Source organism: Zonotrichia leucophrys, chromosome 5 (assembly GCF_028769735.1).
Source record: "Zonotrichia leucophrys gambelii isolate GWCS_2022_RI chromosome 5, RI_Zleu_2.0, whole genome shotgun sequence".
Classification (NCBI taxonomy): domain Eukaryota; kingdom Metazoa; phylum Chordata; class Aves; order Passeriformes; family Passerellidae; genus Zonotrichia; species Zonotrichia leucophrys.
Window position 1 is genome coordinate 50,239,332 of NC_088175.1, and position 15,994 is coordinate 50,255,325.

At 42.7% G+C, this 15,994-nt stretch overlaps 1 protein-coding gene across 1 annotated transcript; it reads left to right on the forward strand.

Annotated features, from left to right (window-relative positions):
- Nucleotides 1-10,508: 10,508 nt before the first annotated feature.
- On the forward strand, nt 10,509-15,699 carry FGF19 (fibroblast growth factor 19). Its single transcript, XM_064714511.1, has 3 exons — nt 10,509-10,734; nt 10,822-10,925; nt 13,954-15,699. Exons 1-3 carry the CDS (start codon nt 10,509-10,511, stop codon nt 14,284-14,286), a joined length of 663 nt encoding a protein of 220 aa, XP_064570581.1. The 3' UTR covers nt 14,287-15,699.
- Nucleotides 15,700-15,994: the final 295 nt, after the last annotated feature.

Genomic DNA, 15,994 nt, shown 5'->3' on the forward strand with positions numbered 1-15,994 from the left:
TGGTCCTTGTGTTTTATTTTTTAACTACCACTTGAATGAGTAATAAAATCAGTTTACTTTTTTGCCTCCCTTCATCTCCATGGTTAGGATCTCACCATGGAGAGGTGGCTACAGATCACTTCTTGCTCAGTATTAATATCAACATTATATAAATGCAATCTGACGAAATATTTAAGTTCTAAGCATTCCTTGAAAGCTGTGGAAAGAGGTAACATTTAACTCTGTACAAGCAGCCACTGGCTGGCTCACAAACAAGCCAGCAGCAGCCATTTAAAGGACGTTGCAAACGCTTTGGACAATGTGCATTTTATTGGGAAAAGGAAGCAATGAAGAATACACACAGCAGGAAAAACTAAACACAGTAACTGACCTTAATGTGGATAAAAATTGTGGCACGGGGAGAAATTCTGTTCCAGAAAGGTCATTCCTTTGCCTCTGCATTCCTCCCCCACATTTACATGCTGCTCGCTGGATTCATCAAAGGTCTTTATTATTTGCTCTCAGCGCGCATGAAACAATCACTTTCAGATATAATGACCTAATTACTCAAACAAGACAAATGAAAAAAAAAAAAAAAAAGGAGGCAGTTATTTACTTCAGATGTTAGCATCTAGCAGCTTTTCAGAAAAGCCATTTAAAGGACTCTGGTAGGGAGTATAACCTGGAGAACCAGGATCATCTCAAAGGGTGGGGTTTGATGACTGCAGGCACTGGTGATGATTCTCAGCCATTGGGACTTAGGCTGTCCCAACTTAAACTCCTCTCCCTATGGACCAGGTAACCATGAGCTGCACAACAAGGATGTTCTCACCACCCTTCTTCCCCAGCTTCCTTGTAGTCAATACCAGGTCATCCTGCATGCCCAGGAGCAACTCGGAGCTTTTGGTGACTCTGGGACCTCTACACAACATCTACACGAACCAACGTTACCTTTGGAGATAATTTCTGCTCCCACTAATTGTTTTTCTACTTCCTGAGCAGCACAGAGATCAGATGCAACAAGAGAAAATTTTGGATTGAATATTGGTAAATGAAGGCATAACCAAGAGCATTTATTACTCAGACTTGCTGTGCCTGAAAAGAGACCCAGTCCAAAAGGTGGATCACAATGGTTCTTTATTTTGCGTTGTTCTGCAGAATGGAACAGTAGCAATGATACAATCACTACCAGTAAATGCCCCAGTCAGGTAATGCCTCACTCATTTGGCACCCACATTTTTGCAGGAAAAAAAAAAAATATATAGATATCAGTTTGATGATGCTTATCAGTGCTGTGTCACTTACATAACCATATAAATTGTCTCAATTAAAAAGAGGTGATTTTGGGAACAGGAATCAGAGTATGAACTTTTGAGCCTCTATGCAATTTCTCCTAAAGATGTGAACTTCATTTGCGGTCCCAGTACCTCTGCAAGTGTGGGATACTCACCCAGCGTCAGGAAATGTTCCCAGATATAATGCTTGAGCCTATTTTAATCAATATACACCATCCCAGTACCTCTGCAAGGGTGGGATACTCATCCAGAGAATTCATCAGGAAATGTTCCCAGATATTATGCTTGAGCCTGGTCCAATCAATATACACCATTACAGAGAGATCCAGCTCATTTCCTAATTGCTAAACATTTCACACACAAGGTTTAAGCCCCAGTGGGATCATATGCGTCTGACCCACAAATAATTGTGTGACACCAGAAGGTTTATTATCTCCTAGCAGGAATGAGAAGCATATTTCTTAATAGGTTCCCCACCCTGGGCAGTGCAGGCCTTCCTTTGAAGAGTGTCTCTATGGTAATTGATGTTAATGAGCAGCCGGCAGAGGAGAAACACTGGGTCACCAGGTAGGAAGCCCCCCAAGAGATAATCTAATTACTCTCCAAAACAAATTACTTTCAACCAAAACAAATTACTTTCAATCACTCTGCAACAGATAAGATCAGTGGAGGGGGCTCAAAGCTGATGACAGCTGGAGACTGAGGCTTCATGAGTTTATGGATTGATCGCTTTTCTCTTTGGTCTATTTTGCTGAATGACAATGGAGTGACAGAAAACTGGAGCCAAGAACTGAGCTCCCTTTCATTTCATTCAGGACCTGCCAACTCTGTGCTCTTTGCTGGGTGGCTCATTGATCTGAAATTGGAAAAGCTGAAGCCGTGTGTGTCCACAGCTGTAATGGGAGCAAGACTTTCCAGAGGAATAAATATGCAGTTTGGGGGGCTACAAAACCCACTCCTTGTGCATTTTGTTATGTGAGGAAGGGAAAACAGGATATTGTTGCTTTTTTTTCCTGATATCTTTTTCTAAGACATGAGGCAAAATGGAGCCTTCATTCTCATGAAGCCTCAACAGGACTAAACTACAAATATTAATTTAAATTGCAGCTCTACAGGGAACATAAGTGACCCAGTTGGAGTGAGGATTGAATGATTAATCAGTGGGGTTTTATATCTGCTACTTGCTGTGCAAAGGGTTGTCATTGCTGCCTGTGTATGTGAGAAAATCTCATAAATTTGGCAATTACTGTCTCTTGAGAAAGGTGCTGGCATTGCCACTGGAGCCATGAATTGAAAGGGTTTGTACAGGGATCAGTTACAGTTCTGCTGCTCTCGATGTCATTAGCATTGGCTGCTCCCTTCCTTCTGTTATCCAGCTGATGAAACATCTGCCTGGCTGAGTCCAAACCACACTGGTGGCAATCTGTGTCCTGATAGCGCAGGCAATGGGAAAAAGGGCATCTCCTTCCTTGCAGCAGCAGCTCTCCCTTGCAGCGAGGCTGCAGTGGCAGCGATCAGTAGCTGTTTTGTGACAGGCTTTATCTGCTGGAGGCCTCTGATAAAGAGCAATAGACAGGTCTCAGGGAGCCTTTGCTATTGATTGAAACCTCGGTGCCCCACAGGGAGAGAAGGATTCCTCCCCTGCTCTGTAAATGTTCTGAACTAGGTTAAATTCTGAATTAACTGGGGGGGGTGTGTGTGTGGTGTGCGATTGTCTTTACAGCCCCCTTGGCAAAGGCAATGCCCAAATCCACAGATCCACAACCCAGAGTGTATGAACTGCATGCTGAGCCATGTGAAAGAGCCACTCCACCTTTCCATCCTCAGCACATCTGTCTGCTTTGCTTACTTCAGCAACTGAGGGCTCTCTGCCTCTGGTTGTGCAAGGATCTTCCTGCTGCCTCCAGACATGAAAGAGCCAGAGGCAATGGGGCTCTCACTTTCAGCTTAAAATGTTCAAGGAGCTTTGTTTCCAGAAAAAGGAAAACAAATTGAAGATGTGCTTGACATAAAAATATTTAGCATTTAAAAATGGTAAAATAGAATTTTTCTGATGGTTATATGTCTGATTACAGTTGTAAGTACACACAAAAAACATTTAGTTTAATTCTGCTTCTTATAGTAAGTCAACGTACATAACACACAATAACCAGATAGTGGAGGATTCTACATTCCTTCCCATATTTGTGATGTTTAGGTAGATATTTAGGTTTAAATACCTTGTGGTAATGCAGACATTTCATTTTACCTTTCAGTGGTGTTTCAGATTTTATCTCTTGCTGAAACAAGTTATTTAATGAAGCTGAACTACTTTTGGAGTAAGACATCCATTACTCGCTCGTTTCCTCACAAGTCAGATGTGTAAAACCTAAGTAAACTTGAATTACTTTCTAAAGACCATGCAGGCTCTTTCCATGCTGATTTGTTCTGCTTCTCTTACTTTCAAATGGCCTTTTAATTGGCCATTAAAGTAGGAAATTATGGCTGATTAGGATCAATCCAAATGCAATGCTTTGGATGGACTGGCTATTTGAATACCATTCTTTTAGATCCCGTGTCATTTCTGCTTTGTCAGCTAAAGGTCACTTTTAGCTGCATTGGCAGGATGCTTCAGCAACCTCTGCCCTTCAGTTCTTGACCCCAAATGTGCCACAGCCATGTTTGGTGGCAGCAAAGGGGACCAGTTGCAATAAGGAACATCAGAGAAAGTTACTCAGTTTCCCAATTCATAACAAATTGTGCAGCTACACCCAGGCTACGCTTTAGGCTCCATTTCAGATGAAAATTACTTACAATGACCTCCAAGAGGAAGAACAGTTTATTAATAATCTTCCTCTCTCTTGAGCAAAGCCATAGTAAAACTTTCTACATGGTTGTCACTAAAATTAAGGAGTGAATCTGGAGGTCTTCTGAGAAAGGAGGCAAGATATCATTGCACTTTTTAATTCTATGTACTAAACAGATTTTGGAGTAGCTGCATGAGAATTGTTTTTTCTAAGATATTTCTCCAGAGTTTTAGGCCTATGATATGAGCTGGAGTGAAAGGTTAGGTATCTGTTGACTCAGATGAATGGTTTTGCTTTCCAGAAGCTGAGGATATGCCTGTGTGCAAAATATTAACAGTTAAATGATCAGGAAACTTTGTACTAGTTTTGGGGTTTACATTTGTTCAGACTGTTTCATAAAGGGCTTCACAGTTTCAGTCCTTCCTGCAGTATCATCACAATCAAAGGTGATGACAGCAGGTCAACAAGCACTCATGGGCTGAATTTGATAATCATTTACATGTCTTAACAATTTATACAGTTCTGTTGGTGCCTTGGAGTTTTTAGTAGTGATAAGCAGCAGTGTAGATGAAATATAGACAGCAAGAAAACTATGAGACTTAGCTGGCTTCCTTAACTCCCTTTCTACCTCTTTTACTTCACAATATGGGAAATTGTTGTAATGTGTTCAGCACACACTCATTTTTCCCTGATCTTCATCAAGTATTTGAAGCCCAAATAATAATACTAATTAAAAAAAAAAAAAAAGCCACAACTATCCAAAGTGGGAATTCCTCAGACAGGGATATTCTTACCTTTCACATCCTTCAGTCTTAACAGGGCTGAGCCACCCAGAGCTAATATGTGTAGGACAATCTGTCCCTGTAGGCTGCTCTGATTATTGGCATCACATAAACCATAACAATTCTCCCACAGCTTCTCAGTCAAGTCTAACTGATTCTAGCTAGAACACAACTTAGATGGTCATGAAAATAATAAATACCTACAGTGATGTAATTTTTTATCATCTTTATGACTAGAAGACTTTGGAGTATCAATTTTACAACAAAACAGGATTATTATAATAGGTGTTTTTGAGAAAACATCTGCCTTTAATCAAAGGTACAATCACATTTCTGAGGTGATTTAACTTCAAGGGAAAGGAGGGATTCAGTGTCTCACCAAACAGACAGACAGAGCTAAACCCCTTTCATACCTCTCCTCCTTACCTCTGACTCCCAAAAAATCATCACCTGAGCACCCCTGGATCAGTGTCCCTCTTAACAATGCACTTCCAGTGAGAGTCAGACCTCTGTGGGACAAATTCATCCCACATTTCACTCAGTGAAATTGTTCTGGGGTCAGGTTTGTTTTAATGGGCCTGTACTGGTCTTGTTGCCAAAGTCTTTGCAAATCCTGGCTTCCTACTATGCTCTTCAGGGGTGATTTTGTGGGAATTGTCACTATATCAGGCTGAATAAAACCACCTGATTAATTCTGTCCAGATGTGTTTGTACAGGACCACAGGTCCAAGTATGCACTCTTGTAAGTTTGAAGCATTTCTGGTATATCTGCTTCTACCGTTCTCTGTCTATTAAAGGAAAAATACTTCCAGTGAAGCTGGAACTTGTCATGCAGACAGCATTATTTAGTCACTGTCAGGAAAAGAATACAGGTAAATGCTGCAAGGATACCACATTTGACTGAGAAGCTGATGATCTAGAGTCACCCTCTTCTAGAAAAGCTTCCCTTATGGCTTCCAGGAACACGTTGTGTAAACAAAGTCCAGGGGCATTACTCCCTAGGTCAAGCTGGAAATCAAAATATAATTTGTTGGCAAATAAACCTGCAATTATTCATTTCTGTTGCAGGACGAAGATCTGCTCAAAACATAACAAAAAGCATAACAAAAACACAGCTTTTGTTGGTTTAGTGCTGGAGAATCACAGTACCAAATATGATCCCATAAAATCTGTAAGGTTTCTTCTATCGGAGAATTATGAAGGATTTGATAGCACACAGAAAAGATGGGGTGGATGAAATACCTCTAAAACATGAAATAATGGCTTGTGGTGATGACAAAAAAAAAAAAAAGCTTTAGGTTATTTGAAGCTGGTGGGAATTTTGTGAGCTTTAGAGCAGACCTAACCAGAAGATATCATTTGACTGTGCAAGCTCCAAGTCAATTCCAGGCTCAGTATTGCTCTCTGGAATGCATTGACTGATAGCAATAGCTGAGGAAGCATTAGATAACAGAATGGTGAGAGATATTTGAAATTGGTTGTCTGGCTGTGCTCCTTGGAAAGAACCAGCAACAACACACACCAATTACAGTAGCAAAAATCTCCCCAGCATGTTGACCTTCCTTAGCAGAGCAGTTTTAGAAGCAGAACCCCTCTGGAAGTGGATCATTTGGAAATCTATGAGTCTCTGATGCACTTGAATCCTACAAATTCACTGAGGACTGTGGTATCAGGGAAGAGGCTCAGTGAGTGCTTGTCCCATCCTATGACATCCTGTCAGTGGGTGCACGCAGCGGGAGCTGTGGAATCTCAATTCTGCACTCATTCACAGCCCGGGGAGAAATATTGTCACCTCCATGCCTCTTGGATTGCAGAAGCAGCTGGGAAGCAGAGCAGTCCCTGACATATGGTGGAGTAACCTCTCCTTCTTAGGCAGATTTTTTAACTGGTGCTGTGCTGATAAGGCTCTTTATAGAACAAGCCCGTGCTCGAGTAGCTGCATATCGCAGTGTCCTGTGTCTTCACTTCTGCCTTCCCTCATTCTCCTGACATATTCTTCTCCACCAGAAGCAAGAGAAAAGGCTGGACTGCTCTGCTGGCTCTCTGCCACGGGTAAAATCATTTTCTTTTCTCTGTCACTTCTGGGATGACAGGCAGGAACCACAGCAGAAACCAGCGGCATTACAACTGACATCTCCAGCCCTGCCTGGAACCTCACTGCCCTCAGAGTATTTGCAGCCTCTGTAATTCTCCCACCTCTGACTTCAGAGAAAAGAGGGGAAGACTGACAGATCTCTTCACAAAAGTAATATTAGATCACACTGGTGTAATCCCAACTCCAAAATCTGTAGGAGGTCCCAAAGACAGCCCAAAGGAAGCAGAAAGTCTTCAATGTTTCTGTGGTATTTCCCTCTTCCTTCAGTGACTCGTACAACCAAAGTTTTCACCATCATATTCCAAAGATATTCCGTAACTGAGAAAATGTCTCTTCATCCTAAACACCTCCAGTTTATCACATTTTTGACCCTCACTCAGCCTTGAGTGACTCACCTATATAATTCTTCTTTGATCTCCACCAGCAAGTAGCCTGCTATGACCAACTTTGACTCATCGGTGGTTCTTGCCCTATTTCCTCACCAATTTTTGTGGCCACCTTCCTTAGTTTCTTTTCAGTTGGTTTCAATCATGTCATTATCCAGTATGGTACAAGCCCTCTGTTACCTCTGTGGTGTGTTCCAGGATCTCTGGATGTTTGACTTTTAATTATAGCTAATTTTATTCTTCCAAAACACATTCACTTCATTATTGCTGAAATTTGGACTTCTCGTTCTGCAGAAATTGTACTGGGACATTGGAAAGTGCAGTGGAAATAAATGATCCATTGCAACAGGTGAAAATGCTTTTGCAATTGTGAACTGTTTAATTAGGAGGTATTTTTGTTCTATAAGACTTTCTGCCTGGGTTTTCGGTTGTTTTTCCTATCCTCATAAAAGCAGAAAATCTGACACTACCAGGTTTCCTTGTTGCAGGAAGCAGGTCCAGCACTGGAAGTGAATTTACCCTACAATACATTTGTTCTGCAACCAAATACTTTTTCCTGCAAATGCATTTGTAGGAACATGCAAAGGCATGTGCCTTTTTTATTGAACTTTGAGAAAACATGCCAATAAATGATAAAGTCCAGTGACACAGACAGGAACTGAAATTAAAATAATGTGTTGCAACTCTTGTATTTTGAATTCAGTTACATTCACTAGCTCATTTATCTCTAGCTAAAAATAAGTTATCTTCAGTTTCTAGTTAAAAATAAGTTACCTGAATCTGAGTTAATAATCTAGGCTTTTTTTCTTTACAGAGGCAATAAGAAATTGAATACTTCTACTTGAATAAGAAAATGAATACTTCCTGGGTATATTCAACCCATATTTCTTCAGCAGCTGTTTTGTGATAGGATTGGCACCATTCAGTCTAGTTAAGTGTTTGCAGACACTTACCTCTGTCAGGGACTACAGGGGACTTGGACAAATTATTTAGGTCAGAACCTCCCCCTAACAAGAAAGGCCATTCCAAAAAATTAGTTAAGAGCTTAATATTTGTTTTAATTTGATTAGACACGAACCCTTTAACATCAGCTTGTGCAACATCAGCAACAGCAACAGCGAAAATAATTTTTAAAGGCTCTCCTTCAATTCTTGGGAAATTCTCCTTTACAGCCAGCTTTTTCACTGATTTGAAATATCATTTAGTGCAAGTGATTTGTCCTTTCTGCCTCAATTTTTGATCCTCACAGAGATGAATGAACAAGTTCCAAGCATCAATTCCTTACTGCTTGAAAGAAGCCTGAACTTCTTGATGAGGAAAATAAAACCTGCGATAATGATTATTGTTCCCACTGCAGTACAGCAGAAGCAGGGGTCATAAACCAGCTTCTATTCACTGAGATGCACAGAAAAATTGAGCTAAAGGAGCCCTCCAGATTAATTTCAGACCATAACCTCCGCGTGTGTGGCGGGTGCTCAGTACCTTGAAGAATGCCAGGCTGAGTTACATGCACAACTGCTGTGGGGCCCAGGGTTGCAGGGCAGGAACTGCCTTTGTAGCAGCCATGTAATAACATTGCAGAGGAAAAAAAGAATTAGGGACTTGCATGCCTTCGTATTATTTACTGGGCTTATAATACTGTGAACTTCCGTGATGTAAGGAAGACCAGAATTGGTAGGAAAGCCCACACATGATTTGGAGGATGCAGCGGGAGACATCTGACTGAAAAGTGGTCTTAATCCTTATTAATTATTCAGCAATCATGCAGGGGAAAACTTGGATCTTTTCTGGGTGTTTCAAGCTGATCACCGAAAAATGCCCAAAGCTAATCAAAAGATGTAGCTGCTTTGAAGGGATTGATGAGAGATTCAATTCCTTGCTTCAAATGAGTTTGTTATGCAAGACTTTGATCATCAAAATGTGGACTGATCGATGTCATTAACTCCAGTTAAATACACCTGAAATTGCACATGAAAATAAGTACAAGACATAATCCTACAAGCCTCTGTATTTTTGTGTGGTTTGTCTGTGTGCTTATCCTCACTGAGCTAAGATTGCTTATGGAGCAAAGATTTTTGTGGGAGTGTGTGCAGGAGGGAGATGCAAGTGCAGGGTCAAAATGATGAAAGTGAACAAGAAGGAAAAAATAAAAACAGTATGACTGAAGATTTGTGTTTCAGAGAAGATGGTCGGGAGATGGGGTTATGTCTTGTTGAATTGTCATTTATTGTCTGGAGGGGGGATAATTTCTTTATGAAATTAACAGTTTTCTTTTTGGAAATCTAAGAAAATTCCTTCAATGATCACTTTGTATGTACAGCAGAAGAGTTGGCAGCAATCCCTTTAAATACAAATACAGTGGAAAACCCCCAAATTTGTGCGTCGTCTTCTCTCCAGGGCCATTCTCTGAGCGAGCTCCCTGGGAGGAGCTCGAGTGGAAAAAAAATCCATGCGCAGACCAGAAAAAAAATTCTGTTTGAAGCTTAAATCGGGTGATGCAGTTTAACTTCACCCAGAATTTTTTTCCCCCCAGTCTTTTTTGTAAGAAGTGGGGACAAACAGGAGCTGGAGAGCGCCCCCAGAGCGGCTCCCCGAGGCGAGGCAGCCGCATCCCAGGGGCCAGGCTCCATCTAGTGACCCGGGCGGGGATGGCCGGGCGGGGATGCAGCCGGGAGCCGCGCCGGGACAGCCGCAGCCGCCGGGACCTTGCCGGACCGGGCTGCACCCGCGCCGGAACCGGGAGCGGCTGTCCCGCTCCCCTGGAGAGGCGAGCCCAGGTTTAGGCAGCAACTCTTTTGATTTCTGCAAAGGGAAATGAAACACAGGACGGGCCAGGCCGAAGGCAGGGGATGAGCCGCGGCAGGGAGCGGGGCAGCCTCCTGCCACTGGGTGGGCTGGGTACACACACGCCCACCCGCGCTCCCCGTCCCACATCGGGGCTGCGGGACGTGCAGTGCCCCGGCAGCGCGGCCGGAGCCCGGCAGGAGCAGAGAGCTCGGAGATGCGGATGCGGAGGAAGCGACTTAGTGTGTCACCCGCTTAATATTTTCGGGGGAGTGACCGAACGCGGCTATGAAATGGGCTCTATATGGGATGCGGCCGGATCGATGGAGCTGATAAGGGCGAGCTATAAAAGGCTGGGGGGCGGCTGCGGCCGCGCTACAGCCCCGAGGCGCCGCTCCGGGATGGGGCTGCGCCCCGCCGCGCTGGCGCTGCTCGCTCTGGCGGCCGCCGCCGCCTCCGCGCTGCCGCTGCCGCTGCCCGACGCCGGCCCGCACCTCAACTACGGCTGGGGAGAGCCCATCCGGCTGCGGCACCTCTACACCGCCAGCAAGCACGGCCTCTTCAGCTGCTTCCTGCGCATCGGCGCCGACGGCCGGGTGGACGCGGCCGGCAGCCAGAGCCCGCAGAGTGAGTGGCGGCGGCGGGCATGGGCATGGGGACGGGGATGGGGCGGCGGGGGTGACACTGCTGTTCCCTCTCTCTGTCTGCCCGCAGGTCTGCTGGAGATCCGCGCCGTGGCCGTGCGCACCGTGGCCATCAAGGGCGTGCAGAGCTCCCGGTACCTGTGCATGGACGAGGCGGGGAGGCTGCACGGGCAGGTGAGACCCGCGACGCTGTCCTCAGGGGGGTTTTACACTCTGGAACAGCGGCGTGTTCTAATAACGGGGTAACAAAGCTTCTAATAACGGCGTGTTCCAATAACGGGGTAACAAAGCTTCCAGGTGTCCGCCGCAGTCCCTTCCCCACCGCCTGTTCTCCCGAGGAGCTGCGGTTCTTGTCACCGTCACTGTGGGGATTGTTAGAAGGCAGAAAGGAAATGTCGTTTAGAGAGTAAATGATGTTTTGCGTGTCCTCTGCCAAAATATACCGAAAGTACAGCCCAGGGCAAAATTGCATTTCGGTTTAAAATTCTCATCGGTGGGAGATTGTGATTCTGCTGCAGGAATAGATTAAGCTCTGCTAGAGTATGAGTAATTCCTCACTGTTCAGGTCAGGTATTCTGGAAGAAAAAAGTTAAAAAGAGATTGTTCCTTTGGAGAAGAGTTGCAGCCAGCTGGCTGCCAGGCATACAATTCCTAGGAGCATGGGTTTGCTATCTCTTAGGAAGCTGCAGACTGGAAAAAGATTTTGAGGGAGAAAGGATGCTTCTCCACTGCCTCACTTCTGCCCTGCTATAACAGCACAGCTGCGGGACTCTGAGGGTTTGGAGAGTTAAGTGCCCCTCTGATGCCACTAGATCAGCTTTTTCACTAGGCTTAGAAACTAGTCATTGACATAAACTCGAGCTTTTAAGGCAGGTGAATACATTCTTGACTCTAGAATTTGACAAGTGCAGTTCAGATTTAGTCTGTACAGAAGCCTGAGTTTCACAGAGTGATGGCTTTTCATGAAGCCACAGTAAAGATACAGCTTGATTCTTTTTTGATTACTCCAGCAAAATTTCTGCTGATTTTAATCAGGAAAGGACTTCTCAAAACTCCCAGTATCTTTAATAACAGCAACACTGATGTTTCTGAATGTGGATAAAATTAAGAATGCGGAACACAGAATTAAGTTTATCTTTCTGGATTTCATTGCTTTTTTGCATCTCAGTCGAGGCTGAGATGAGGTGCATAGGTTCAGATGATATGGCAGGTCAATTATTAGCTTTAATGTATATCCAAATACATTAATATAATTCTTTAATGTATATCCAAAACAAATCAGAACCTGGATTCTGCTCCCGTTGGAGCTACCAGCTGAACTTGACAAATCACAGAATTTAAAAATGGTTTTCCTGTAGCACCATTTTGAAGGCATACACGTTGACTGGAACTGCATTTGTTGGTGTAGTGTATTAGATGCAGGCTGGAGTTTTATTCTGAAAACACAACAGCACGTTTTTATTCTGAAAACAGCACAGCAAGTAGCTGTGTTGTTCCATCTCTGTGCTGGGGACACCTGCTGTCACCTCTGTGCTCACAGCCCAGACAGGCAGCTCTGCAGGTAGATCTCTGCCTTATCAGCACCACGCTCAGGACTGGGAGAACAAAAGGGCAGACACGGTGTCTGGGGGCTGAACCTGTGCTCCTGCAACTTGGCCTGTTTTGACACTGGAAAAATGATGACTGGGGTTGGTTTTTGAATGTGCTGTGTGCTGTAGTCAGTAGTTTAGGGGAAATGCTGAATCTACTAGCATACTGTGATTCCTCCTGTGAAAAAAATCCCTCCTGTGGGGGAAAAAACCCCTGGAAATACTTTAAAAAGTCTGTTTGGTACTTGTTTAAAAAGACAGACTAGAGACCATCCCAATGTAGTGAAGAGGGAAAGGTATAGCTGAGACACAGGGACTGAATCAATATCTGTTGTTTGTAGTGTGCACTTCTTAAGCAAGAATATTTTTATTTCATCATCCTTTTCAGTGAGGCTGAGCACTCATAAAGACAGCCAACAATCCAGCCCCAATTTTTTGCCATATACATATATTTTTCTGAGATATAATGTGTGTGTGTAAGGATAAACATTGCACCACTTTATTTAAAGAAAACTTTTTTTAAAATTACTTTTTTAATTTAAAACATGCTTTTGAAAGATAACCAAATGCACACCCTTAATTTTATTCCATGTTACTGAGGGTGTCTGAGAAAGGCCCAAAAATATTAAATATGCTCTCTGTTCAGACAGGCAGAACATTCATGTAAGGACACTTCTGTGTCTGCAGACTGAGACATAATCAGCAATTCTCTTTTATTGACCAAGGTTCAATCACCTGCAGTAGCTGAGACTGAAATAGCAACAGAGTTGTAAGAAGCACAACTCAAGTGCTGGTGTAAAGATCTAGAGAGGTCTGACCTGCTGATATGGGTTCAAGTTACAAATATCATATATTATATATATATATATATGTATTCGTATTTATAACTTAAGATGTGACAGGTATATAATATTTGTACAGGCCATTGCAAATGTAATCCTACAAATTCATGCCTAAGAAAATACATTCTTCTCTACCAAGTCCTAACTTGTGCTGGTATTAATTCAACAGTTCTCATGTTAACAAGAAAATGACACTTTGTAAAAGGGTCCTTGGCAATTTCAGTAAATTCTGAGTGGAAAAAGGTGGAAATTACCTTTTAGCATTGTTTTACTGATTGGCCACACTGCCTTTCTATCCTGAAGCCTTTGCACAGGCAGATCTCTAACAGAGCAGGAGTTATATACTTGGATTAGGACTTAAGACTGCAATTAAGGACAAATTCATCTAAATCTGCTCTGGCATCTGAGACTTTTTTCCCTGTGCTCAATCAGGATAAGTGTGGTGGCTGTGGAGAAGCACATCCTGGGATTCAAAGCTTATTTGATGGGATGGGCATGGAAAGAACTTCAGGGGTTCTGGAATGGAATGGAATGGAATGGAATGGAATGGAATGGAATAGAATAGAATAGAATAGAAGAGAAGAGAATAGAATAGAATAGAAATAGGAATAGAATAGGAATATAACACGACAGGGATAGGGATTGGGATTGGGAAAGTCAGGATACCACCACTGAGGGACTAGGACTTTTCCCATCCAAGGTTTGTTTTGTGGTTGAATACACCCAGCCTGGTGGGCATATTTGTCATTCTCACTATTCCTTGCTTTTCAGCTCAGGTATTCCACTGAAGACTGTTCCTTTGAGGAGGAGATTCGCCCAGACGGCTACAACGTGTATCGATCCAAAAAACATGGAATATCAGTGTCTTTGAGCAGTGCCAAACAAAGACAGCAGTTCAAGGGGAAGGATTTCCTTCCCCTGTCTCACTTCTTGCCCATGATCAACACGGTGCCCATGGAGTCAGCAGACTTTGGTGAATATGGTGATTACAGCCAGGCCTTTGAGCCAGAGGCGTTCTCCTCGCCCCTGGAGACGGACAGCATGGATCCCTTTGGCATTGCCTCCAAACTGTCCCCAGTGAAGAGCCCCAGCTTCCAGAACTGACTGTGCTCCCACACATGTTTTCACAGAAATATTGAAGAGGACTGTAGGGTTTGTAGCTTTCTGTGTAGTGATATTTGAGAACTTTTTTGTGTGTTTGAGTATGGAGCCAGCCTCATCCTTGTTGTACCTGCAAGAGATGAGTGCCTGTTCTATAGTCTAAAGAATTGCCTGTCCATAGTTTTGTTTGGAAAAGCAGGATTAAATGCGAAAACTTTAGTGACCTTATCAGAATTTCTCCATAGGTGGTGATAAAATAACTGTAATTTTTCTACACCAGCTACACTTCCACATATATTTACCTGTTATAGCTGCTTATACAAGCAAATGCAGAAAACGTTTTCCTCTTCAGAGATCCCAACTCAAACACTTGGACCAAAATTAGATGAAGGAAAACGTCCTACCAGATGTAACTTGAGTTAATGCTGCTTCTTTAAAGGGCTGCTAACAACATTCTGGGGAAGATCTCCTATGGAAAGCATACTGCTGAAAAAACAAATCTGCTTGTACATTGTGCTTTTTCTTCCCTTAGAAAATAAGAGAAGAAAGGGAAAAATTTCTCCCTTTCCTTACTGGTAAGAGGTAATTTGGGAAACTTGATCATTGATTTCTTTTGTTAAGGCTGAATTATGTTCTCTGATTCTGCATCAGAATCACCCAGCAGAGAGTTCTTATCAAAATCAGTGAGGATTCAGTGTGCAGTTGGAAGGGTGCCCAGGGCTAGAATTGATGTTCATCGGGTAGGGAATGAGCAGCTCAAATGAATGTTTAAATGAAGATTGTGTTGTATATAAGCATGTATATGTCATTAGCAAATAGAGAAGAACACTGAGAACGGATGTATAGGTCAAATCAGTTGTAAAATAGGTTTTTGTGTTCAACCTTTAACCACCAGGAATTCTTTCAAGTCACTTCCAGGCTTGATTCAGCATCCATGGGAATCAGTGGAGAGATGGTTTAGTGAGATAAAAGCTGCAGAACTGGGTCAGGATTCTCCTTGCAAGAAGGGATTGTGAGGACTTCTGGCCAAGGCACTCAATGTCTTCAAGTTCTGTTCTCCCTCTGAAAAGATTCAATGAAGGAATAGCCAAGGTGAAGCCAAAGGGGGGAAAAAAAGGATGGTTCAGGGATTCTACTTGTTTCCAAAGGTTCATTTACAAGATAGATTTCTGTACCAAAAAAAAAGAAAAAAAAAAAAAAAGAAAGAAAAGAAAAAAAAAGCTTTACTGGAAATACCAGTGTTTTTCTGACCTAGCACTTCATTGCCAATGCAATATTTATAATTAATTTATTGAATACGTACATCTGTTTATTTTGTTACTGTTATTTATGCTCAAGATTCTATTTATATACTTCTGAATATAGGTTTTTTAGTTGTAACAAATCTTGTGCAGTTTTGTAATCAACAGAATTTTAGTCAAGAATAGCCAATTTTTAAATAGCTGTAATTTTAGCTAATTTTTAAATTTCTGTGCATTATCATTAGTGTAATGTGTACATTTGCAATAAAAGAGAAAATCATCTTCAACACTGAAATCTGCTTGACTCTTCTGTCTCTCCACAAGTGCCACATCCATACATCTTTTAAATACCTCCAGAGATGGTGACTCAACCACTTCCCTTGACAAAAAAAATCCTCTGGGTAGAAGGCTTCTCCCATTTAAAAATGGGAACCATTCTAACCAGTGCTGCCAGGGAGAAAAGTGGTGTG

Excerpts from the sequence above, each read along its gene's own strand:
- FGF19 (XM_064714511.1), top strand. The coding sequence starts at position 10,509 with ATGGGGCTGCGCCCCGCCGCGCTGGCGCTGCTCGCTCTGGCGGCCGCC. Across the intron at positions 10,735-10,821 it reads CGGCAGCCAGAGCCCGCAGA|GTCTGCTGGAGATCCGCGCC; the intron begins GTGAGTGGCGGC and ends GTCTGCCCGCAG. Across the intron at positions 10,926-13,953 it reads CGGGGAGGCTGCACGGGCAG|CTCAGGTATTCCACTGAAGA; the intron begins GTGAGACCCGCG and ends CTTGCTTTTCAG.